The 27135-nt window shown below is 39.7% G+C and overlaps 2 protein-coding genes across 2 annotated transcripts; both read right to left on the minus strand.

Moving 5' to 3' along the window:
• Positions 1 to 146: 146 nt before the first annotated feature.
• Positions 147 to 10508, minus strand: LOC140575338 (uncharacterized). The gene is made up of 9 exons (XM_072695624.1): positions 10429 to 10508; positions 10231 to 10286; positions 10120 to 10138; positions 7795 to 8217; positions 5010 to 5138; positions 4678 to 4895; positions 4487 to 4568; positions 2029 to 2409; positions 147 to 332 (listed from the first exon to the last, which is right to left on the minus strand). Exons 1-8 carry the CDS (start codon positions 10440 to 10442, stop codon positions 2376 to 2378), a joined length of 975 nt encoding a protein of 324 aa, XP_072551725.1. The 5' UTR covers positions 10443 to 10508; the 3' UTR covers positions 147 to 332; positions 2029 to 2375.
• A 12416-nt stretch (positions 10509 to 22924) lies between these two features.
• LOC140575345 (uncharacterized) lies at positions 22925 to 26608 on the minus strand. The gene is made up of 7 exons (XM_072695637.1): positions 26574 to 26608; positions 25667 to 25710; positions 25498 to 25522; positions 25009 to 25413; positions 24767 to 24898; positions 24036 to 24241; positions 22925 to 23913 (listed from the first exon to the last, which is right to left on the minus strand). The coding sequence occupies exons 1-7, from the start codon at positions 26585 to 26587 to the stop codon at positions 23777 to 23779; spliced, it is 963 nt and encodes a 320-aa protein (XP_072551738.1). The 5' UTR covers positions 26588 to 26608; the 3' UTR covers positions 22925 to 23776.
• Positions 26609 to 27135: the final 527 nt, after the last annotated feature.

Raw genomic sequence — 27135 nt, forward strand, 5'->3', positions numbered from 1 at the left:
AACCAAGACTCGAGTGGGGCAACCCATCCTCCTCTGGTTAAATCTAATCACAGTTTATTTGTACACAGTACAACTATTAGTGAAATGTTTTCCAAAATAAATAAATACATAAATACATAAATAAATAATAAATACACAAATAAATAATAAATACATAGACAATAAATAAATACACAAACAATAAATAAATAAATAGAATACAATAACAGAAGTACAAATATAGAGAAAGGAATAACAGTATATTTATATCAAATGTTACAAATAACAAGAGTTCTTCTCCAGTCAGCACCTCTACGTCAGGAAGGCACGGTGGCAGATTCATGTAGTCAACTCTGGGGCAGTGACAGAAAAAACAAAACATTCTTTAACATGGAACATACAGCCAGGTGAAAACATCAGGACACCCTACTTTTATTTCACATTATATTTACACATATGAACATTTTATCGTTACTTGAACAATATTGAGAGATGGAGGTAATACAACTAAACAACTACACATAAATCTGAAAAAACATTTGTAAAATCATATGTAAAATATAATGAATAGATTTAATTGAATTATCTATTATATCATGTTTTATGAGAAAAACATTAAGACACCACCACATTTATTAATATTTCAAAGGCCTAAAATTAGAATCAGCTGCAGATGAGTAGAACATCATAGCTGGTTTGCTCTTGATTGGTAAAGTGAGTGTTATTACCATGACGAGGTCCACAGAGCTCTCTAAGCACTTCAGAAAGAACGTGGAAGAAGATGAATATGAGTCTGGAAAAGTATTTAAAAAGGTCTCAGAACCCTAGGATGGCCTGACCTGGCCATGTTGCCAGTTCCATGTTCCACTTGTAAATTGGGAGTGGGACACCAGTGGGAGACCACACTCGACTCCCAGCAACCATCAGCCTAATTGAGGTCAGCTGGGTAGCGCCGGGTAATGACTAATGACACAGCTCATTCATCACAGAGTCTTGTGTTTTGTCCTCAGAAACCAGACCTTGCCAGTAACCGGTATTATTTGAAGCAGTAATAAAAGTGGGGGTGTCTTAATGTTTTCCTTTCGGTCATTTATATTTTGTCAAACATGCTTGGAGGAAAGTGCCGGGTTTCTAGCTCCACTGCAACAGCTAACAGACATCTGTGCCAGCCTCCATAGCTTCAACATTGTACAACATCGGGAGAGTAACTTGGTCCTGCAGATTTCTCCTGTACAACATCCAAAGAATTCGACCCTTCCTCTCCAGAGAGGCTGCCCAGATGCTCATTCAGTCTCTCGTCACTTCAAGACTTGACTACTGCAACTCTCTTCTGGCTGGTCTCTCTTTACGCACCATCAGGCCCCTGCAACTCATCCAGAATGCAGCGGCATTCGTCGTCTTCAACTTTCCTAAATTCAGCCATGTCACTCCACTGCTGTGTTCTCTCCACTGGCTTCCTGTAGCTGCCCGCATCAGATTCAAAACCCTGACTCTGGCCTACAAAGCCCAGAAAGGACCAGCCCCTACGTACTTGATGGCAATGGTCAAAAGCCGATCCGCACCAAGAGCCCTTCGAGCTTCAATTACAGCTCGGCTCGACCCGCCATCCCTCAAAATCCACGGAAGACAAGTGTCCAAACTTTTTTCTGTCCTGGCACCAAAGTGGTGGAATGAACTTCCCCTGGGTGTAGCAGACTGAAGACCCACCACTTAAGAGAATACTTGGGCAAATAGCAAAATGGTCTCCTTATTGACTTGTGTTTAGTAGTGTCTAAACTTAGAGGTATCTTTAAATTATTAGCCTATTCAAACTAGCTGAGGTTTTACTTTTACTGAGGTAAATAGCAAAGCACTTTTGTAGGTCGCTGGTAAAAGGAAAAGAGCGTCTGCTAAATGCCGTAAATGTAAATGTAAATGTAAGTACACCCTCTACCTACCCAGGCCAATTGTCATCTCTCAGGGGCATGTTATCACATGACTGTAAATATAGTGCATTGTCACTCAATGTGGAATACTAATATAGAATGAATCTCTCAAATAAAGCCATACCTCAAAGTTACAGCCAGTTAAATGGCACATTCCCCTCCAACACATTTGAAATGTCATCACTGGTTACTTGACACAGACACAAAGGGTGTAGTGGGCACCAACTGCATGTAGGGAAGTCAGAGAATGGCTGTGATAGGGCAGAGATAAAGAGAAAATGTTGTTTAATAAATTAACAGACTGCTGAACAGGTCTTCCTGTTGTATGGTCTGTTATATAGTGTTTTGCATTGTCTATTGTAGTGTTTTATATAGTGTTTTTTAATCTATTGACTGTATTTATTATATTTAATATCTGATTGTCTGTCTGCTCCTCTTTCATGTTAAATGTAGCACTATGTCCTGGAGTAACTACACCACTGCTTGTAGGGACATCACTGGCATGCTAGGGATAGGGCAGAAAAAGAGAAACAAAAAGTATATTAGGCAAAGGTATAAGTCATGCATAATCACAAAATATTTATTCTTAATTGCTGAGAGAATTTTGAGAGAATCTAATATGCTAATATTGAATCTGACAAGTTTATCACATCACAGTCATATTTGTCACAAAAGCAGGCTACCGGCTAATGCTGAACATGAGAAGATAAGCACCAAGCCTGACGCGTGAGAAATAAAATGAAATACAGTATTAATACACTTATTAATACTGTGGCTGCCACCTCAGAACCAATTGGGGGTTAGGTGCCTTGCTCAAGGGCCATGAGAAAACACTACTCTTTCACTTTCTGTCAGTCCTGGGAATTGAACCAATTTCTTTAACCTTTAGTTAATTTCTAATATGACAGTACTGATCTCAGCTCTGGAAAAAGCCTAAACACAATCACTGGAGGACTGCATCAAGCCCAGTGACAAAAACACAAAACACAGTGTGAGTTTATTTTACTTTATTTAAAAAGCCAGAGGAGGCAATCAACTGCAGTTGTCTGTCCTCCGCCTTTAACCCATGTGTGAAACATGGTTTTTACCATGGTGCAGTTCTGTGCTGCAAACACGGCGCTCTAGTGGAGGTTTTTACCGTGGTGCCGTTCTGTGCTGCAAACACGGCACTCTAGTGGAGGTTTTTACCATGGTGCCGTTCTGTGCTGCAAACATGGCGCTCTAGTGGAGGTTTTTACCGTGGTGCCGTTCTGTGCTGCAAACACGGCACTCTAGTGGAGGTTTTTACCGTGGTGCCGTTCTGTGCTGCAAACACGGCGCTCTAGTGGAGGTTTTTACCGTGGTGCCGTTCTGTGCTGCAAACACGGCACTCTAGTGGAGGTTTTTACCATGGTGCCGTTCTGTGCTGCAAACATGGCGCTCTAGTGGAGGTTTTTACCGTGGTGCCGTTCTGTGCTGCAAACACGGCACTCTAGTGGAGGTTTTTACCGTGGTGCCGTTCTGTGCTGCAAACACGGCGCTCTAGTGGAGGTTTTTACCGTGGTGCCGTTCTGTGCTGCAAACACGGCGCTCTAGTGGAGGTTTTTACCGTGGTGCCGTTCTGTGCTGCAAACACGGCACTCTAGTGGAGGTTTTTACCATGGTGCCGTTCTGTGCTGCAAACATGGCGCTCTAGTGGAGGTTTTTACCGTGGTGCCGTTCTGTGCTGCAAACACGGCACTCTAGTGGAGGTTTTTACCGTGGTGCCGTTCTGTGCTGCAAACACGGCGCTCTAGTGGAGGTTTTTACCGTGGTGCCGTTCTGTGCTGCAAACACGGCACTCTAGTGGAGGTTTTTACCGTGGTGCCGTTCTGTGCTGCAAACACGGCGCTCTAGTGGAGGTTTTTACCGTGGTGCCGTTCTGTGCTGCAAACACGGCGATCTAGTGGAGGTTTTCGTCGTGGTGCCGTTCTGTGCTGCAAACACGGCGCTCTAGTGGAGGTTTTTACCATGGTGCCGTTCTGTGCTGCAAACACGGCGCTCTAGTGGAGGTTTTTACCATGGTGCCATTCTGTGCTGCAAACACGGCGCTCTAGTGGAGGTTTTTACCGTGGTGCCGTTCTGTGCTGCAAACACGGCACTCTAGTGGAGGTTTTTACCGTGGTGCCGTTCTGTGCTGCAAACACGGCGCTCTAGTGGAGGTTTTTACCATGGTGCCGTTCTGTGCTGCAAACACGGCGCTCTAGTGGAGGTTTTTACCGTGGTGCCGTTCTGTGCTGCAAACACGCCGATCTAGTGTTTGCTAGTGCTCCAGCTCTAACTGCTGAGCCACCAGAAGATAATTGACGACAGTAGTGTGCCCTGTAGTAGGGTGATGACTACACATGAGGCCAGCAGTGACTACGCTATGCCACAGTGGCACAGAAAAGGCAGGTGGCAGCTCAAATGGAATGGAAGTGGTTTGTTGTATATGTGCATGTCGGGAGGTATTTTGTTTATTGTTGACTGTATACTGTATTTCCTATTCTTTGGATTGTTATTATAATGTTATATCATTCCTAATGATTGTATTTAACCCTCAATCATTTTTAACTTTTACTGGCCTGGCAGCTGAGGACCATATGGGGCTGTTGAAAGGCCTTGTTCCAGGAACAGAACTTCCTTCCTCAGGAACTCCAAAAGGTACTGATATGAAAAATAACAACAATAAAAAACATTAATATTAAACATAGCAGAGTAACATTAGAAAATGTTTATACTGGTTCACTTTCAAGACATTTCTAATTGTACATACCTTCCTTCCATTCATGCTTGGTTATGTTGACATATCCCGCCAAATAGATCACATATTCATTTGTGAAATCTGCATGCTCAATGGGGAAGACAACAAAAGGTGGCTTCTCTGGGTTGTTGTCATACAGGTACCATCTACCCTCTAGTTGGAAGCATCCAACCATATGGTTTACTGACTCATTCTTCTTACACAGCAGCAGAAACTGAAGCTCGAAGATCCTGAGTAAATCATTAAGAAATGGAGGCAAAACATGACTCATTCTCACTGGTACTTTGCAACATTATGTAAATGAAAGTACAAGCATAAACACAGATTTTGTCTGCAGTATTTACCTATTATACTTGTCTGTCACACAAAGTGGTGGAGCTGTGTCTTTACGGCCATCAACATTCACAACGGCACAAGAGGGGTCTCCATAGTTCAATCCTAGCAGCTTCACATCACCCAAGCACTGAAATGCACTATAAAAAGAACAGGGGAATATTGCTAAAGTCTGATAAGCAGGGGAAGGTTAGCCATCACACAAATTTAAATGTAATATTAGATTAACAAAGTTCAGCCAACAGCCCATCCAGCTAAAGTCTCCCCTTGTCAGGACCTCGTTCTCGTGCTCTTCCCTGGGGCAATCCCAGGGCTCCGCCCAAGAGCCCTGTCAGCAGCCAAGCTTCTGGAGAGTGTCTGAGCATGGTCTTCTTTGCCATGTCTCTTGTGCTCTGTTTATCTTAGGTAAAACTGCTTTTGTTGTTATTGTTTGGTTTCTGTGTTAGCTGTGCTTGTTAGCACTTAGCCCTTTTTTTCCTGGGTGTCCTGAGAGATCCAGCTGTAAAGATCCTGAAATTTGCAGATGACTCCACTCTGGTGGGCCTCATAGCCAACGGTGATGAGTCTGCCTACAGAAAGGAAATTGAGCAGCTGGTGTCCTGGTGCAGCAACAACCACCTGCTGCTAAACACAGAAAAGACTGTAGAGATGGTGGTGGACCATTGCAATCCACCCACCTTTCCCCCCTCCACATCAACAACACTGCAGTATCCATGGTGGAGTCACTCAAGTTCCTGGGCACCACCATCTCCAGAGACTTGAAATGGGAGGAAAACACCCTCTCTATCACCAAGAAAGCTCAACAACGAATGTTCTTCTTGAGACAGCTCAAGAAATTCAACCTGCCACAGACCCTGATGATCCAGTTCTACACAGCGATCATCGAGTCCATTATCACAGCCTCCATAACTATCTGGTTTGGTTCCTCCACCTCACAAGAAAGAACCAAACTCCAGCACATCATTAGGACAGCAGAGAGGATCATTGGATGTAACCTGCCATCACTTCAGCAGATCTACACCAGTAGGGTGAGGAAGCAGGCTGGCAAGATTACATCCTACCCCTCACATCCTGGACACCTCCTCTTCCAGACACTCCCCTCTGGTAGAAGACTGCAGTCCATCAAAACCAGCACAACACGTCATGCTAACAGCTTCTTCCCCAGAGCTAAAGCGCTCCTCAACCACAGTGGACACCTCCCACTGTAAACCTCAAAATACAACATACAACATACAACTGAACTGTACCAAACCGGACTGAACAGCTATTTTGCACTCTGCCTATTTGCACTATGACTATTTGCACACCTGTACAGATGTTCTTTTCTGTAAATATCAGCTCTTTACTTTCTGTAAATATCAGCTCTTTATTACCTTTAGTACTTTTTACTTTTTTAATTTATCTCCTACCCTATTTATTGTTTAGTTTAATACTGTAAATAATCTGTGTTCTGTGTTTTTTGTTACTTGTCATACGTGTTGCTCTCACCAAGACAAATTCCTTGTATGTGTAACATACTTGGTGAAATAAAGAGATTCTGATTCTGATTCTGGTGTTTTGTTTGTGTAGGCCCAAGCCCTGCTTGTGGCTTTTTGTTGTTATTAATATCCCAGCCCTGTTTAGCACCTCGGTGCTGCAGGTGGTTTTCTGTTCTCCTTATGCCCCTGTCCCCTCCTGAGCTAAGCTCAGTAGTTTTTTGTTATCCTGCCATGTTTTGGTTTTGGTAAATGCTAGTATACTCAAGCTCCTTACTCTTCCCAGTCCCCTGACTGTTGTTTTGTTAAAGTCCAGTCTGATTGGTCAAGTTTGTATTGTTTGTTGGTTTTTGTCCCTCTGTTGCTGCTGTCTTTGTTTATCCTATCTTGTTTGTTTTGTGTTGCCCTACTTATGTTTATTAAAGCCTTGCATCGTCCCATCCCTGCAAGTGTTTCCTAGTTTTCCTCTGCCACGCCTGACCAGGCATGACTCCCCTTCCCAGTTCCAAAAACAACCCACAATCCACAGTGCGCATCTGTGTTGGGGAAGCCAGCAAGTCCAAAAGTGGTCATTTAAGTGGGTGTTGGGAGTCATATCAGTGCTTGCCATGCCTGCACCATGCCAACAGAGGTCCTGCATTACACACCTCTTTACTGTAGTTACTCATGAGGGAACTCCCTTTTTCATTCATTACAGGCTACCAAGGACATAAGAAAATTCATCTTTCCTTCTGAGTGAAGTTACTGAAGTTGTCCTCAGTAAAATGCATTTACTATGTGTGCTGGTCATGTTGCAGATGATGCCACTATGTCCATGACGAACTAAAAAACTTATGTGATGATACCCTAAAGAAGATCGGGCCTTTATCCACTTTCATGTTGGATGGGCTTTCAGGAATACATACACACGGAATGCTGGCATAACTGGGTGAATGAACCTCAGACGTACCAAACACACATATAGCTGAATAGCGTGCTAGCAAGCTTAGTGACATGCTTATGAAGTTAGCTTTAGCTCGCCAAGTTGCTCAGACTCAAAAAGAGGGCATAGCCATGTTAACCTTGTGATTGGTCTGGGTTATGCTGACATAAGCCTGACCACTCGTTCTACATTGAGAGGAAAGCAATACTGGTGAAGAAATTCATAAGCCATACTTTGCACATTTACACTACCAAATTCAATTCAATAAAAAGTGTCAACCTAGGAACTGTATCAAAGGGAATTGGACACTTTTCTATTTTTACATTGTTGCTTTATATCCATCTGTCCAATCAGGACAAGACAACAGTAAATATGGAAGATACATTGGGAAACATTTACCTTATTGTGCTTTGGTGCAGTTCATCAGTGATTTGAGGGCTCAGTCTGTCTTCGTCAAAATGGTAATTGGCACATACCAGACCATTAAACATGGGCAAGTGATCTCCTACTTCACTCCAGACATCAACCTCATCAACCATATTAAATCTACAGCTATCTGATAACAGGTTTAGCTGAATTAGCCAGAGAGCTTTAGCTTGGTTATGCTGTCCTGTACAGAGAAAGGTCATAACTGCATTGATTGTACGGTCACACCTGAAAAGTTGCTGAATCAACTCATTTCTGATGTAACAGTAATAAAGAGCAACTAGGAGTGAGTCAAGGACACATGTGTTTTTGAACTGGTATTGGTCATAGTGGCCACCAGCTTTCACAGAGCTTCTACAAACATCAGGAATCAACATCTGTGGATCCTCATGGCATCTAGAAAGAGAAAATTAACATTTAACATTGAATATGTTTTGTATATATTTACATTAAACCACAAAATGGCAATGATATCTATATTCCAAATTACCGATGCAATGTACCGCAGTTCATCTGTGATTGATCGTACTAATGTGAAATACTGTTTTACTGTAAATTTTGATGCTGAGTTGCAGTGAAAAGATACAAACAAAGCACCTATGTTTTACGTGGACAAACCCATTACTTGGAAAATCTTTTAAAAATAATTTCTAAAATGAACAGAAATGCAATTAGGACTAAAATACATAAATTAGAATCAGGTGCGCCACATCAGGAGATTTTGGTGAAGCCTGTCTTGTTATAATCTGAGAAATTTAGTTTGGTTTGCTCTTGATTGTTGAAGTGAGTGCTGTCACCATGGTAAGCATGATAAACGCTTTCTGGTGCCTTCAGAAAGAAGGTTGTAGATGCATTAGTCTGTTTAGAAAGTGGTTTAGAAAGATCACAGAACACTTAGAAACCACACCACATAATATTTTACAAGTAAAACCACCACCAACATGGTCAGGCCAAGCCATCCTACCAAGCCTAGGTCAGCCAAAGAGCTGTGCAACAAGATGTGTAAGAAAGTCTCCAACAATCTTAAAATGTCCTCACAGGATCTACAGGTAGCTCTTGCCAAATTTAAAGTCAAAGTACAGCATCCACCATCAGAAAGAAGCCACAAACATGTGATTGTCATGGAAAGTGCGAAAGGAGGAAACAAACAAAAAAACATCAGAGCAAGACTAAAGTTTCCAGAGAACACCCAGACCAAGACCAGGACATCTGGAACAATATGCATTGGACAAATGATTCCAAAGTTGAATTATTTGGACACAGTAACAGAGGACATAAGCCAGACCCAGCATTTTAGCACAAACACACATATCAGCTGTGAAGCATGGACAATGCCCTGATTTGTGGGTGAAGCTGTCACTGAGGTGGACCACAATTCTTTAAATTCACCAAAGAGCACCTCAAAAGAAAGAAATGGAGAGTACTAGAATGGCCAAGTCAAAGCTTGAATCTAAATCTTTTTGAGATGCTGTGGATACTTTTCATTCAAGAAACCCCTCAAACACCATACATGACAAAGAATTCAACACTTTCCAGGTTCATGTCAGAGACTAGTAGATTAAAGATAAAGGACTTGAGATTATTTTAGAAATACCAGCTGTTAAGGAATAGAGTGTTCTGACTTCAATAAAATTGCATTTCTGTTCATTTCACTTTACAAATCATTTTTAAGACATGTCGACAGATTTATTGGTTTACTTTTTTTAATTTATCTTATTATTGTTTAAATGAAGATCAAATCTCCATCTAGTTCAATTTATTAAAAAAAGATTTTCATGGAGTAACCTTTTCAGGACTGTATTAATCGTCATATTATAGTGTCATATAATGTGATAGTGGCAAACATGGCCACGCATTTGAAGTGAACAGATCACTTTGTTGAAAAGTTCTATTTGTCTTGGTTTTTTTGGTTGATCCAAAAAAATTCTCAGATCCCTGACTAACAATCTGAACCATGAGATTTGTGATTAATTTCATTGTGTTGGTCCTCTTTTGCATCAAAACATTATTTAAAATTTCTTCTGTAAGTACTGGGAGAGCCTTTTCCATTTTACTTTTTAGTTTAGTATACTCAAGCAGAACTGCCATGAAAAGTAAATACACCCACAATGCATATCATTTGATGCACTGCATTACATTAATGTATATTGTAGTACTGTAATCAAGTAGTGTCATTTCCCATTCAATTGCATCAACTTACTAATAGCTCATACCTCTCATCAAATTAATTAATCACACTTTTTTTATACACAGTGTTCTGCATGACATTACAGTAGAAGGAATTGACTCAAACCATACCTTTCTAGAGACGCAGCCTCTGTGTGCAAAGGATTGAATAAAGAGATTGCGTCAGATAGTAAGTAAACTGGAAACTCTGGAAACATGTGAAACTAAAAAGCAAGTATATACCTTCCATGAGCTTTTCGTATTCCTGCTTAATCCTAGAGATGTACTCTGTATGTCGACTGAGGGACAGAAGGAATCTGTCAGCAGTCACATTAATTGATTTGTTTGACTAGATAAAGATATTGACTATTGGTAGATAGCCTCTCAAAAATATGCCCTTTACTCCAAATTGTTACTTTAATTTAAAGAAATTGTTCTTACCTTCCGAGAGCCATCTGAGACTTTTTTGAAAACAGATTGCCTGTTTAACTGATCGACTGACTAACCCTTAAGATTCAACACTTTCAAAATGACTGGCACTGACTTACAAGATCAAGTCTGGGTTACACAACAGTGACGTCAGTCATTTGGCGCTCAAGATTGCACCGCCCATTTAGAATCACAGATGAAACAGAAACTATGTGAATGTGTTTGAAGGCTTTTGGGTTTAAATATAGTATATATGTTAAATAAAGGAGAAGAAGTTGACAAATGTTATTTTCTCTTTCAGAGAATTGAAATCATGCAAGGACACCTAAAACACATTCACCTGGGAGCAGATTAAGATGAGCGTGGGTGTAAGCATATTTTTCTGGGAGCGTGAATGGGCAATTATGGTAGATTGACATGTAGTAAATATGCTAATAGGAATTATGATTATTTTATAAATTATTTGTGTTGAATGTAGAGACATACATGGCAAAGCCACCATGATCTTATTTAGTAGGTCAATTGTAATGCGTCTTTTGTCCAGTAACCCCTTCACAATGTGTTCTGCTTGCCCTCGCAAGTTTTTTTTTTGTCACAATATTGTTCATTTCTACCCTAAAAAATAAATAAATTAATTAAGGCAGTCCACCTATAAATGATGATTGCTGAGCTTTTAGTTTAGTCAAAGGTTCTCCTATCATACATTTATTAGTTGTGCATTTTTGACATGCCGTAAGAAAATTGTACATCATGCTCAAGTCAAGAGTTGAGGAGCAGAAGCGGGCCTGCGTGAGCAACAAAGAGACCAGGAAGCTGCCTCCAAGCTGTGAAAAGCTGGTGCCATGTCGAAAATATCCTCCTTGGTACCTAGTAACGATTTCTCTGCCTTGCTAGTTGGCCCTATCTCCACTCCTCTGCTCTTGGGGCTCTGCAATGTGATATAATGTCTTATGTTTCTTTTTGTCTCAGCACACACCCACACACAAAGGGACAGGAAGAATCTGTGACCACAGAGTAAATACAGAGAGAGTTGAATCAAGTGTGTGTGATTTTTTCAAAACTAGAAACAGTAGCTTCATATTTCAGTACTGAGTCATGGCATCCAAAATTATAGCAGAGATGGGAGGTGTAGAGAGTGAATCTACCACAATTGACATTTTGGGATCATTTGAGTTTTAAATTTAACTTGAGGGTGTATTTATTCTGTAAATATTTAAGACCATTGTAAATTACCAAAAAGACTGACCTTTGCTGTGTCCAGGTTGTGTGACATTGACATAGAAGTAAACATGGTAATCGTTCTTGAAATCTGTGTTGTCAAAGTGGTACCCCAGGAGTATTGCCATGTAGGACCCATCTTCCATCCTCCAGGTCACTGCCACAACAGGTGTTTTCCTTTCACCGTCTTCTTCCACACAAGTAGAAACTGCAGTTTAAAGGTTTAAATCTTGAAAATAAAGGTGCTTCAAAAGGTTCTTTGCGTAATGCCATGCAAGAACCACTTTTGGTTCCATGAAGAAGTGTGTTTTTCATGGAGATGTGTGAATGTGAACAGTCCTTGAATTGGTAAAGAATCTTTACATCAAGGGAAAGTTCATTTCAAGATTCATTTGATGGACATGTATGATCTGAGGCTTTAACAATGACTTGTATGTATTTACAGGAACAAAGCTGTTGAGTCATTTGCCTAAGGTCTCAAGATAACCACACCCATTTGGAAACAAGAGAAACTGAAACTATGAAGTTATTGGGTTAAAGTATAGTGCACATGTTTTTGTTTTTTTTTGCTAAGGCTAAGATACTAACAAATTGCCTTAAGTTTTAGTTTCTCTTTCAGAGAAGTGGAATCTTAGGATACCTAATATTCAAAGTGGTACCCCAGGAGTATTGCCATGTAGGACCCATCTTCCATCCTCCAGGTCACTGCCACAACAGGTGTTTTCCTTTCACCGTCTTCTTCCACACAAGTAGAAACTGCAGTTTAAAGGTTTAAATCTTGAAAATAAAGGTGCTTCAAAAGGTTCTTTGCGTAATGCCATGCAAGAACCACTTTTGGTTCCATGAAGAAGTGTGTTTTTCATGGAGATGTGTGAATGTGAACAGTCCTTGAATTGGTAAAGAATCTTTACATCAAGGGAAAGTTCATTTCAAGATTCATTTGATGGACATGTATGATCTGAGGCTTTAACAATGACTTGTATGTATTTACAGGAACAAAGCTGTTGAGTCATTTGCCTAAGGTCTCAAGATAACCACACCCATTTGGAAACAAGAGAAACTGAAACTATGAAGTTATTGGGTTAAAGTATAGTGCACATGTTTTTGTTTTTTTTTGCTAAGGCTAAGATACTAACAAATTGCCTTAAGTTTTAGTTTCTCTTTCAGAGAAGTGGAATCTTAGGATACCTAATATTCAAAGTGGTACCCCAGGAGTATTGCCATGTAGGACCCATCTTCCATCCTCCAGGTCACTGCCACAACAGGTGTTTTCCTTTCACCGTCTTCTTCCACACAAGTAGAAACTGCAGTTTAAAGGTTTAAATCTTGAAAATAAAGGTGCTTCAAAAGGTTCTTTGCGTAATGCCATGCAAGAACCACTTTTGGTTCCATGAAGAAGTGTGTTTTTCATGGAGATGTGTGAATGTGAACAGTCCTTGAATTGGTAAAGAATCTTTACATCAAGGGAAAGTTCATTTCAAGATTCATTTGATGGACATGTATGATCTGAGGCTTTAACAATGACTTGTATGTATTTACAGGAACAAAGCTGTTGAGTCATTTGCCTAAGGTCTCAAGATAACCACACCCATTTGGAAACAAGAGAAACTGAAACTATGAAGTTATTGGGTTAAAGTATAGTGCACATGTTTTTGTTTTTTTTTGCTAAGGCTAAGATACTAACAAATTGCCTTAAGTTTTAGTTTCTCTTTCAGAGAAGTGGAATCTTAGGATACCTAATATTCAAAGTGGTACCCCAGGAGTATTGCCATGTAGGACCCATCTTCCATCCTCCAGGTCACTGCCACAACAGGTGTTTTCCTTTTACCGTCTTCTTCCACACAAGTAGAAACTGCAGTTTAAAGGTCCTGAGAGAAATGGATATCGTACAAATGGATATCATATAAAATCAGTATGTCTTGTGGGCAGTGTCCTGTGAGCACTGATGAAGGACTACAGGATGACCAACACAAACTGTGCAGAAACAGATGAGCTTCTGTCTCTGACTTTACATCTACAAGGTGGACCAACTAGGTAGTAGTGTTTAATAGAGTGGACAGTGGGTGGACACAGTGTTTAAAAACTCCAGCGGCACTGCTGTATCTGATCCACTCGAACCAGCACAACACTACCATTGCTGAGAATTACCCACCACCCAAATACTACCTGCTCCGTGTTGGTACTGTGGGGTCCTGACCATTGAAGAACAAGGTGAAAGGAGGTTGTCACAGCATGCAGAGAAACAGATGGACTACAGTCTGGTATTATAGAACTACAAATTACTCTTAATATTACTTAGTAACTGATGAAGTACTGATCAGTTAAAATAATTGTAACAGATTGTTTAGCATAGAAAGTAAACTTTCCCTATATATATATATATATATATATATATATACAGGAAAAAAACTGACACTATGAATGGTTTTCAAAGTTATCTGGTTAAAGTATATTGCAGATGTTTACCAACAAATTGCCTTAAGTTTTACTTTCTCTTTCAGAGAAGTGGAATCCTAGGATACCTAAAAGCACAACCACACAGGAGCAGTAGAAGAGGAACAGTAGTGTTAGGCCCTCGTTATCACCCCTCCCCCAGGGCGATCCTGAGCCGCCGCCCACAGGCCCAAATAAGGGCCTCACTTCCTGGTTTTGTGTTGATTCCGGCTCATTTGAGCATGTTTTTCAAAGCATATGAGCATGTTTTCATTTAATTTTTAGAGTAAATGAGCACTAAATAACAAACATCTCATCTAATAAACAAGCATTATATTTGTCTGGTACTCTGACTGGTGAAGTCATTATAATTATTTTATTTTTAGATATTCATGTAAATGTAGAAGCATTGTCCTGAGGACATGGAACAGTCACCATGATCTTATTTTGTAGGTCAATTTCAAAATATCTCTTGTCAGATAAGCACTTCACACAGATGAAAAATATCATTAGAGGGGACTTTGGAAGAGCCTGTCTGATTTAAACCTATATATATGTTTAATATAAATATGTATAAAGTGTGTATATAAAATGTGTGTGTACACACTATACACACTATATATGCATATACACACACACACACACACACACTTTTTATATATATGCATATACACACACACCCACACTTTTATATATACAGTGCCTTGCAAAAGTATTCACCCCCTTGAACTTTTCAACCTTTTGCCACATTTCAGGCTTCAAACATAAATATATGAAATTGTAATTTCTTGTGAAGAATCAACAACAAGTGGGACACAATTGTGAAGTGGAACAACATTTATTGGATATTTTAAACTTTTATTAGAAATAAAAAACTGAAAAGTGGAGCGTGCAATATTATTCAGCCCCCTTGCGTTAATACTTTGTAGCGCCACCTTTTGCTGTGATTACAGCTGCAAGTCGCTTGGGGTATGTCTCTATCAGTTTTGCACATTGAGAGACTGACATTTTTGCCCATTCTTCCTTGCAAAACAGCTCGAGCTCAGTGAGGTTGGATGGAGAGCATTTGTGAACAGCAGTTTTTAGCTCTTTCCACAGATTCTTGATTGAATTCAGGTCTGGACTTTGACCTGGCCATCCTAACATCCTTTATTTGTGACAACAAAAATTGAAAGTTTAGAGGGACGGCCGGGTCTTGGTAGATTTGCAGTGGTCTGATACTCCTTCCATTTCAATATGATCACTTGCACAGTGCTCCTTGAGATGTTTAAAGCTTGGGAAACCTTTAGTATCCAAATCCGGCTTTAAACTTCTCCACAACAGTATCTCGGACCACACACACTTATATATATATATTGTTATATATATATACATACACACACGCACACTTTATATGTATATGCATGCACTTTTTATATTTATGGGACCAGGTGCAGAACCAAAACGGCTAGCTCTGCCAAACCTAGCTCTGCTGCATGAGCGTGGGTCGCCTAGCTGGAACAGGAGTCGTGGGTATATCTTGGCTGAGAGCAAGCGAGCTAGCTCTAGACTCATGAACAGTTTCTTCCCACAGGCAGTCTGACTGCTAACAGCTCTGCCTGATGACCTTCAGCTACATCCAGACTCTACTAGGTCCCCCCCCGATCCTCATGTTCATCTATTTTATTGTTTTATTGTTCATATATATATATATATATATATATATATATATATATATATATATATATATATATATGTGTGTGTGTGTGTATATATATATATATATATATACATATATATATATATATATATGCATGCATACACACTTTTTATATATATGCATACACACACACTTTTTATATATATGCATGCATACACACACACACTCACTTTTTATATATATGCATGCACACACACACTTTTTATATATTTGCATGCATACACACACGCACACTTTTTATATATATGCATGCACACACACTTTATATTTATGGGACCAGCTGCAGAACCAAAACGGCTAGTTCAACCAAACCTAGCTCTGCTGCGTGAGCGTGGATTGCCTAGCTGGAACAGGAGTCGTGGGTATATCTTGGCTGAGAGCAAGCGAGCTAGCTCTAGACTCATGAACAGTTTCTTCCCACACGCAGTCTGACTGCTAACAGCTCTGCCTGATGACCTTCAGCTACATCCAGACTCTACTAGGTCACCCCCGATCCTCATGTTCATCTATTGTACAACCTGCTTTACTATCTAAGAAGAGAGTTAAGAGATCTTGGCCTTGGCAAGTTAAAGGGCATTTTGGAACTTTAAGGGACACTGAATAATGGGGATATGTGTATTTTTGACTAAGCCTCTTCACCAGCATTAAAATGCACAGATGTCTTGACATGTTATGCCAATGACAAATTAATTTGGACTTGGTTTCAGTCAGTGAGGAAGTCTACTGCTCAGACTTCCATGATAAATTCTTTCCACCACCTGGGCTTCCGGGTCTGAACCTCAATAAATTTTATTGAGGACCGAGTATGATCACAAAAAATGTATTCTTCGATACATTACATAAGCATGGCAAAAGAAAGCAAAAGCTAAGGAAATAGCTATGACATACATAATCAGTTAATTATGAGGCAGAAGCTCAAAGATGTATTAGAACTTTATGTGAAATTAACCAAATGGTTTTATTTAATCACTGACATTTGAAAAAAACAGTGTCAAAGCCGAGCAGAGTCAAAACATGATATATGGGCAATGGCGAAAAAGACAGAATGACTAACTGTCAAGTTTGGTTTACTTTGCTAATGAGGACAGTCAGGTTCTACAGTTCCTCTCACACCAGCTGCCAGTTCCATGCTGATGGCCCATGATGTCCAACTCCCACTTCAACCTCTGGAACAGTTACTATAACAACAGAAGACAGGCTGAGGTTATGGTCTACTTACAGTCGGATGATGTCAAGTTGGTCAGTGTACTAATAAATATAAACTCTTATACATTATAAAGAATAATGACACCCCATGGGCCTGGCATGCAGTAATTAAGGGCAGGGGGCTGGCTAGGCTCCATACCCACCGCGACCCTGACCAGAAGAAAGCGGGTAAGAAGAGGGATGGGTGGATGAATGAACACGCCATAGTTACATAGTTTCATAACTGCACTCCATTAGTTCAACTTTGAAAATATGCTAAAAATTAGGAGAGATAATTTGAACTATTTGGGAAGGAATTAGGCAGCGCCTAATTGGAGTAAGTGTGATTGTTTGAGCATACAAATCCCCTAAATCCTAAATTAATCAACCAATTTTTGTAATATTATTGAACCAAATGTGGGAATGTAATTAGTTGCCTTAGTTAACTCAAAGTTAACTGACACTTTAATCTTCATAGACTAGCTATCAGAAATTAGCGTTACTGCAGTGGTGGTCATTTCTGGCATAAGTACACAAGAAAAAGGCAGAAACAATGTCTTACACCGCCTTAATGCTATGTCATCTTCAATTATAGAGTCGAAGCTGGGGGTGGTGTAAAGGCTGAATCAACCACAATAATGATGGAATTCAGACATTTTCAACACAACACTGGTGTGATTTCTTATTATAAAGTAATACTTCCAGTTTCATATATATATGAACTTTTTATTGAGGGCAACTGTAAATGGATTACATACAGAGTTGACGTACCTTTGCTGTGTCCAGGTTGTGTGACATTGACATAGAAAGCTAAGTAAACAGGGTAATCGTTCTTGAAATCTCTGTTGTCAAAGTCGAAATATTCTGGTGGTACCCCAGGAGTATTGTCGTGTAGGACCCATCTCCCATCCTCCAGGTTACTGCACACAACCATGTGTTTTCCTTTTACCATCCTCTTCCACACAAGCATAAACTGCAGTTTAAAGGTTCTGAGAGATGAGAAATAGATACCAAAGACATAAATATCATATAAAAGCATTATCAAAAGTGGTGGCAACTGTTAAGGAAACACTCATTAAAGGACTGTCTAGAAAGACACATCTCCACAATCATGTAAACATGCATGTTGCACTTTTTTCACACATATCGTTTGCAGTACTTACCTGTCATATTTGTCAGTGACATTAAGTGGGGGGGCTGGGTTCATGTGTCCATCTCTGATTACCAGTATACTACAGGGCTCTCTATAAGTCATGCCCAAAGGCATCACTTTTCCATAACACTGAAACGCACTGTTAACACAGATTAAAAACCATTATGTTACATTATAGGGTTTTGTTTGGTTTAAAGAAAGCTTCTTAGAGAGTAAATATGAAGCTTATGAAATATTTACCAAATTATGCTTTCATGCAGACGACCATTAGCGCCATAAATTGCTTCATTTTCAGTAAAATGGTCTCTGGAACATACCAGGTTTCTAAACATTGCCATATGGTCCTTGACCCCACTCCTAAAATCAATTGTTTCTGCAATTTCGAATATACAGTTAGAATTGAACAGATTCAAAGAAATTATCCAAAGATATTTAGCCTGATTGTACTTTTCTGCCTGTAACAATGTCAAGATTGTGTTAATTGTAGGATCAAGTTGAAAAAGTTCTTTACAATTTTTGTATTTTTTATGACTAATTTGAAGGCCAATTAGGAGTGCGTCAAGGAGGCACGTATTTTTAAACTGGTATGCGCCATATTGACCACCAGCTTTAATATAGCTGCCCCAGTCTTCAGTGAGGAGATTCACCAAATCATGCCTGGAAAAACAATATTACCCATAGTGACTTGTCACATCAAAGTAAAGCTGTACATTTCAGAAATAACACATATAAAGCGTATGGAATTATTATATTAATAAGAAATGTATCATTTAATCCATTAAAAAAAGTCTATGGGCCGCCAGTGGACTGAAGGCATTATTAGAAACTTCTATTACCAAAGAATAGCCCCAACAGTTTGTACAGAACCTAAGTGTGTTATTACACCTAAGTGTGTAATAAACCTTGGAGTGTTAAAGAGGGGTTAAACCATTAGAGAACCTACCTTTTGTTATTTGCTTGGTCTCCAGCAGCATCTGAGAAACCACACAAATATACGTGTCAATATCAGGCCATTAGTGGAAACCTCTGTAAGTGTATTTTATCTTATCTATTTATGTTGTCAAGTAATCCTCCTTAAAGCTTTGTTTACCTTTAAGAAGGCGTTCATGTTCCTCATTAAGCAGAGAGTAGTCAACGTTGCTGGTGCCACTGTAAAAAAGGTAATAAAGGTAATTCGATTTTTACACTATGGTTTTCGATATGTATATATATTTTTGCCATAATTTTTACCGTCTACTATTATCTATGTAGCATCTGCATGAGCTAAATGCTACATAGCCTACATAGAATGCTATGCAACGTAAATGTAAATAAACATTGTTCTGCCCAGACCTGTCCTCCACTCATTATTACCCTTCGGTTTATTCTATCTTACTCACTGAAGTGTATGAGCAACTTTTAATTACAGATAATCACACAGCTGAGTCTTTAGCTGACAACACTGTCGGCAGCCCAGCACAAACGTTTTACTTGTACTCTTGTAATCTTTCGTTGTAAAATCTCCACAATGTAAAATATAATAAGATAATAAGAAACGACTTTACCAGGCATTTCCCATCTCAAGCATTGTATTTGTTACACTGCACAGACTATTCAGACTGTCCTTGATTTGCTGCCAGACACAAAAAAATTCCCGCTCTAAACTGTATTAGAGGAAGTGAGGTTATGTCCGGTGAGTTGGAAGTAGCATCAGAGGTGTGTCCAAACCATTGACCTACCGTTCTGCCATGCACTGTGCAAACTTTGTTTCCAGCCTAATGTTTTTTCCCAGACCCTCTACAAAGTGGCTCTTCGATCAGTAGTATAGTCAAATATAGTCAATACTAACAGGTTTAAATACACAGGTAGACAGGAAAGAGTAATCAGTGTTTCAGTGGTGGTGATGACCTGAATACTAAATGGTGTTTTGTCAATGAGGAAGTAAGAACTAAAGGTGCATCTTGGGAAATGGAGTTCATATAGTCATTAGAGAGAGTGAGTCAGAGAGAGCAGCCATACCATTAATACCACCTTTTTGTTTGTAAACTTTCTGTCTATTGTATTAACTCCACTTATCACCTAGAAACACTTTGTTGTACTCTGTTAGCCTCCTTTCACCTTTTCTGCTGATCAGGAGAACACAGATCAGGACAACACAGGACCACCACAGAGCAGGTAGTGTTTGAATGAATGAAATAGCAGAAATGATCATGTAATCTACTAAACTCAACAGGAAACCTCAGAAACCTAACATGGCATCACTGGTTTCACCGCTGCTTGGCACTACTGCAAGATCTATATACGTCCCTGTAACCACATGCAAGTCTGTAGAGCCAGAAACAGGTCAAACACCAAAACAGGACTAAACAAGAGAATAAACATGCTCCAAAAAGCTGAAGCAAACAACAAGACATAGTCTAGGTGCAGCATTCTAAACCAGGAACACCAGGGCCATTCGTGACATTAACCCCCCCATCATCCACCCCCCCAACAGATGGCCCCAGCCAACCCACATACTCCATGCCTGAGACAGCCCCTAGGCTTCGGAGACCCTGATGGTCACAATGGAAATCCGCCATGAGCAAAAGGTCCAAGATGTCGCAGACCAAAACCTAAGACCACTCTTCTGAGCAGTAGCCCTCCCAGTCCCTTGTTCTTACACTGTAAGCTAGCTTCAGACATTCTGTCCTACTCGCTGTCCTACACATTGAAGCAAACATTAGCCTCCTCCCGAATCTGCTGGCTACGTCTCATTTAGTTATCCATTGCTGGCACATCACTAGATTCTGACTCCAACGGCAGAAATTGAAGTTGGTAAGCTAAGACACGCTAAAAAGGAGTGAGCCCTGTAGACAAGCTAGTCAAAGAGTTTTTGGCATACTCTGCCCAAGGTAGGGAGGTGCTCCAATCATGCTGATTCCGATTACAGTTGTAGCAGAGAAAATGCCCTCCTGATTGAGTCTCTCTATCTGACCACTGGTCAGTGGATGGTAATCAAAAGTAGGACTTACAAAAAGATTAGAATGGTCTAGGTTGTCTTGTTACCTCCAGCCAGTGCCTTCATTTGTCAAAGGCATCCTTTATAGCTAATAACTCCCTGTTCCCTACAGTATAGTGTCGCTCAACGCTATTAAGTTACGGAAGAAATAGGCTGGATACAACATGGATAAACTTTTTTTACAAGTTGGGACAAAACTGCACCAAATTTCTGTTTCCGATGCATTTACCACCGCAACAAAAGGTATCAGGATTTGGATGTTTGAGAACTGGCACTATAGTGAACTTCTCCTGTAAAGCTATGAATGCTCCCACAGCTGCAGTTTTCCAAACTATGGTGTTTTTAGTTTTAACTAGGGTTAACTAGTGTTTTTCTTATTTAAATTTGAGAAGCCCAAAAAATGCCTCCTTAACTTCTTAACTTGGCTGGGTCTAGACCATTTTTTGACAGCACTGACACCAGGCTGTATGTTGTACCCCAAAATTTCCTTGACATGGAATTCACACTTCTCTGCCTTGACGGATAACTTGTTGTCCAAGACCCTCTGAAGGACAGCCTGAATGTGTCTAATATGATCCTCCAAGGAGGGTGAAAAAATCAGAATGTCATCTATGTAGACTAACACCCTACAATCTATCATGTCTCTGAGGACCTCATTGACATTTGCCTAAAATACTGAGGAAGCATTGGCCAGCCCATGTGGCATTACTAAATATTCATAGTGCCCTCTAGTGGTCACAAAAGCAGTCTTCCATTCATCATTCTTGAAATTGAAATCAAATTACATGCACTTTTGAGGTCAAGGATCTCTGAAGCTGAGGGCACTAAGGGGAGGGGGTAAGGATACTTGACTGTGATGGCATTAAGTTCCTGGTAATCAATGCAGACCCGGAGACTGCCATCCTTCTTTTCCACAAAAAAACCCTGCTGCAGCCGGGGAGGTGGAGGGTTGAATATGGCCCATTTCTAAAGCTTCAGCCTTGTATGTTTCTGGTTCTGAGAGCTGATATACCCAGGAACAATATTGGGGAGAAGCTCTATGGCACAATCCCAAGACACTACATTGCTCATATTAGGACTGATCTGATTATGATCAGATGAGTGAATGACAAGAAATGAGAGTTTCTCCTCATGAAAGAGTCCAATCTTTACTAATAGCTACACTGAGGCCATTGTCACAAACCCTTTGCCTAATGGGCATCCATTCAAAGCTTTGACTCGTAGCTGTGAGGTTGATCAGGATTTTGTAGGGGGATCTGGAGACCATCTGCCAGACCCAGGTCCATAAAGTTTCCAGCTGCTCCAGAATCTCTCAAAGGTTATGGAAGTCTGAATAACTGAATAACGTTATATAATGGAAGTCTGAATAACTATCCAAAGTCATGTTGTGTCCTCAAAATGTCAACTCGGCTTCGAGATTGTTTCTCAGCCCCCTGCTGAAAAGCCACCAGTAAAGCCATTCACTCCATCCACTGTCGGCTGCGACTGTGTGGAATTCAAGTTCATATGCAGCCACAGAACAGGTGCCTTGTTTAAGCTAACACAGCCTTAAACCCAGCTCTTTTCTGGCAGCGGGGTGATCAACAGCTTTGAATTGATTTAAAAACATGAGCCTCGGATCTTAATATCTCACTGTTTGCAGTCCATAGCGATGTAGTCCATTCTTTAGCTTTACTCCATTAACAATGACATAATGAGATTTTTTTTATCAGTCTTGGTCCAAAATGTTTCAGTGTTATGGTTGATATACATTGTACACTGCACTAAAATAGTTCTACTGCAATGAAAGTGGAGGAAGGCGGACTCGTGGCCACGTCTTCTGTCACACAATCCCAGTACAGAATGGGATCCAATCGCAAGTTTATTGAGCAGACAGGTGTAAACAAACCAGGTAAACAAAGGCAGACAAGAGCAAATCCAATAATCCAAATCGTAAAGGCAGAAACAGGTCAAATCTTAAAACAGAACTAAACAAAAGAAAAAACACTTTCAAATGCTGAAGGAAACAAGATGCCGTACCTCAGTCTAGGTGCAGCATCCTAAAATACTGGCGCAAATGACATATTGCATACAGGTGAGTGTGAGTCAGTACTGATGGTGACCTCCTGAGATGGGGAAGTGGAAAACTAAGGCCAATTGTCACAGTCACAAAATATTCTCTGAGTGATACCATATAAGAACCATGTGTAGCACCTTGATTTTTAAGAGTGTAGGTTTTCCCAGTGTAAGATAATCACACATCTACCAAACATCTCATGAGGGCAGGCAAATAGGTATTCCAGCAATACACCAAAAACACATATTGCAAAAGTCAGAAATATGTACATGTGTAAATGTGTACAGTGAGCTTACATACAGTATGATGGAATGGCTTATGGCCGTAAAGCTTAAGTTGTGGTACAATGTGTAATTTTTTTAACAAGGAACTTTAAATAAAATAAATTAAACATGTTACATCAACCAGGCAATAAATAAAATAAATTACTAATGCTGAACAAAGGCTGATGTAATATTAATACTTTGTGTAATGTAGAAACAAGTGGTGCATTGCAGCAATTATTCAAAACATTCAAATATTGCATGGGAATCATTCTGCTACACCACAAGTTTGACTTCTGCTCATCAAAGACAGACATGCATTTGACTTTTTTTTCAATGCACATTTTAGAACCAGAGCCTGGCACAGGTAGCATATTTATTCAGAGTCAGAGGTACCACAGGCTAGGTCTTCAAAGCTCATCAGTATGTCCTCCATGGACTCTTCAAGATTTTCTAGCTGTTCAGATGAACCATAATCGAAAGGCTGTGCTCCTCCTCCGGTCTCAGGGATGCCTACAAAGGGAAAGAAATAGCAAGTCACTGTTTTTGCAGAACAACATTAGAATATGCAAAGGCATGGGTGAAACTTTACACACAATCACGAGTCATTCTAAAACATAAAAGTCGAAAAATACCGATTTTTCGTTCATCAGCTTGTGTCGTATTGATGTAGCCAGCCCAGCAGATCATGTAACGATGAAGATCTTGCTCGAGGTTGAAAGGCCGAAAAGACCTAAAGGCTGGATTATTATCATAAAGAATCCATATTTTCTTTGTGAATTGAAAAGACATGACCATGTGAGTCCCTTCTCCTAGCAACAGAAACTGAAGCTGAAAGATCCTGTAAGAAAGAAGAAGACAGTGATTGTGAAAGTGGTGCAACTGGACAGTAGTACTGTATATTGCACATGCTCTCACAAGCCTACTGTCCAGTTGCACCATGTTGCTGATTGACAGTAGTATAATTTTGGGGAAGAAAAGTGAGGGTGAAAGTGGTAAGGAGAAAGAAAATGATGCAAATAATGAGAAATAGCTTCACAATCGATATCTATGGCTCCATCAGCATGACAGAACAAGTTGTACCGCCATTAGCTTAAACCAGATAAACTAAATGTGCTCAGTTTAATGTGTTTTCATTATAAATAAACCCGAAATGATTATAATAATAATGCTGCATTGCTGTAATACAATCATTACTAATTAACAATAATAGGTTCTGTCTATTATCAGATTACAATACAAACATTATTTATTAATGTTATTATTGCTTAAAAATGCAACACAGCACTGCATAATGGTCCACAGAAGTGGTATCACTAAAGGACTTCAGGCCCCAAATTATTATTTTTGGTAAATTTGTAGTTACTTTTTGTTTCCATCTTCAACACAGAGGGGTGGTTTCTGAACCTTAGTGTCGAACGTTTTAGGAACAACCAGGATCATTGTGGGATTGTCTGCACAGCCCAAAGCCTTCACATCACCAAGCACCCGAAACTTGCTGGGAAGAGAAAAATATTAGTATTTTTTAAACATTAAACATTATTTAAAAGGAAAATTCATATATTTTTTAACTATATTACTTCTGCGTAGTTTAAACTCATTGCTTACCTCACGGTTGTTTCGTATACAGGACTATCATCAGGTGTTTCTTGGTGGTACTCGACTTGAGCACATACCAGTTTAGCAAACATTGGGAAATGATCTTTTACAGTGCCGAAAATGTCTATTTCATTATTTTGCGGAACCCGTCCCAGCTGTCGCAGCCAAAGGGCTTTTGCATTGTTATAGTCTGCTGCATTTAAATAAGCCAGTATAATCTTGAGTGACACATTAGACTCTAGTAGCGATCTAACATTTTGGAATTTAATGTAACAGACGTGAAAAGCAGCCAGAATCGAGTCCAAGACACACGTGTTTGTAAACTGGTATGTGGCAAAATGACCATCCGCTCTTATGTAGACCCCGTGAATTATCAGCATCAGCAGTGCTGGCAGTCCTGTATCTGAAAGAGTGCTGAGAAGTTGCATAAAATAGTCAAAACCAAAAACTGGCAAAAAAGTATTTTTATATGAAGGCATTTTTTTTTTTTAAACTTACATTGCAGGACTGCCTGAACTGGCATCTAAATGAACAGAAATGAGCAACAAGTGCATACAGTTTTAGAATCTTTTTGTGTGAAAGCTGCTGAAAGTCATGGCTAAAACAGTAGCTATAATAATGTGTTAAAACTTCATTATTTCTTCAAGATACACATGATTTCAAATACCTTCATTGTTGAATGGCCTGTACTGGCACTTCCGCTTACTGGGGCTGTGGAATCAGAGAAAATGTCTGCAGCCACACAGGTTTCTTTTATATAGCTTAATCTATTCAAACACAATTGATTTAAGATGATTTCTAAGAATGGAAATAAATAAATGACCCATTATGCCCATTAAGTCCATCTAAAATGGATATTTTTTCAGTTTAGGTTAGGGGTGGAAAAATGAAGGCCGGAATTCTGAGAATGCTGAGTCATTGCTCACACACACTGCTGGCACAAAGACTATCAATCAAATTTTGATTTGCTAATTAGCTGAGTTAATCAGTGTTGATTAAGCAGGACCATCACCAAACAGTAAAGCAATCTCAATCAACAGTAATGAAATACAGCACACATACACCACTAAAAGATCGCGTTAGCCAAAAATGCTAACATGGCTAGCAGCGATGCTTAGCTGTTTAGCATGATGCAAGCTCCCCCATGTTTTTCAAAGGCTGGAGAAAGAAAAGTTGGCCTAAACTTACAGTTAAACAAAACCATGCTGCTCTTTAGTGGGGAAAACATTCTCAGAAAGGTTAGATTCAGAGCCACATCCTCTGTACGGAAACCAGTCGTATCTACCCTGCTACAAGTTTTGACACTGTTGTTACAAAGAAACAAATGAAAGTGAAACGTAAATGCTACTGTGTGATCTTACTGATCGCTGACTTATTTTAAGCACCAGTGCTACTCAAACTTTCATTTCCTAAATTTAGCGTAGGTGCTCGTACATGCTTACACACATGTACCATTTTGCTTCCTTGTTTATCACTCATCAGTCAGCGATTATGAATTCAGTATGATTTTGCTTTAAAAACACTGCAAAAACTGCAAGATTACACTGAAAAAGTTAAAACATAAAAAAGTTTACCTTCTGCTCGTCATTGTATATAGTACTGTCACACCGTGCCCTGAAGCACTGAAAATGGTGGCACTTGGTACTAATCGTGCCTGTGTGACGTATACAGTGTAGGTGTCACACAAACTGTGCGACAGCTAACCAAAACCTAAGACGGAAGATGGCAGTAAGACATAAGAAAGGAGATAGCACTGCACAAGAATTCCAAATACATTCCTGAGGCGATACCTCAGGAAACGACAATGTTGCCACATGGTTCTCTGCATAACTCATGCACAAGAATTCCAAATACTTTAATGAAGCAATATTTCAGTATTTATTAAATGCTTATGTCACTATTTGCAAGATGCCATACGTTGTTAACATTCTGGCATAAATAACAGGCATTGTATAGATATTGGGGGCCTTCAAATAAAGATTAACTCTTCAGTTTGGCAAACTATGACAACCCACTGAAGTGTAAATAATGTAAACAATATCAGAAAGAACTATTATAAAAGTCATATACATAAAAGTCAATAATACTAGGACAGACAATACTAGTTCTGTCTGATGCCCTCGGACGCCTTGTTCT

The sequence above is a fragment of the Salminus brasiliensis genome, chromosome 1 (genome assembly GCF_030463535.1).
Source record: "Salminus brasiliensis chromosome 1, fSalBra1.hap2, whole genome shotgun sequence".
Lineage (NCBI taxonomy): Eukaryota > Metazoa > Chordata > Actinopteri > Characiformes > Bryconidae > Salminus > Salminus brasiliensis.

Coding starts and splice junctions, on each gene's coding strand:
- LOC140575338 (XM_072695624.1), bottom strand. Junction 4,896..5,009: donor GTGACAGACAAGTATAATAG/GTAAATACTGCA, acceptor TGATTTACTCAG/GATCTTCGAGCTTCAGTTTC. Junction 4,569..4,677: donor CAAGCATGAATGGAAGGAAG/GTATGTACAATT, acceptor TTTTCATATCAG/TACCTTTTGGAGTTCCTGAG.
- LOC140575345 (XM_072695637.1), bottom strand. Junction 25,414..25,497: donor AGTTCAGGCAGTCCTGCAAT/GTAAGTTTAAAA, acceptor GCAACTTCTCAG/CACTCTTTCAGATACAGGAC. Junction 24,242..24,766: donor GTTGAAGATGGAAACAAAAA/GTAACTACAAAT, acceptor TCTTTCTTACAG/GATCTTTCAGCTTCAGTTTC.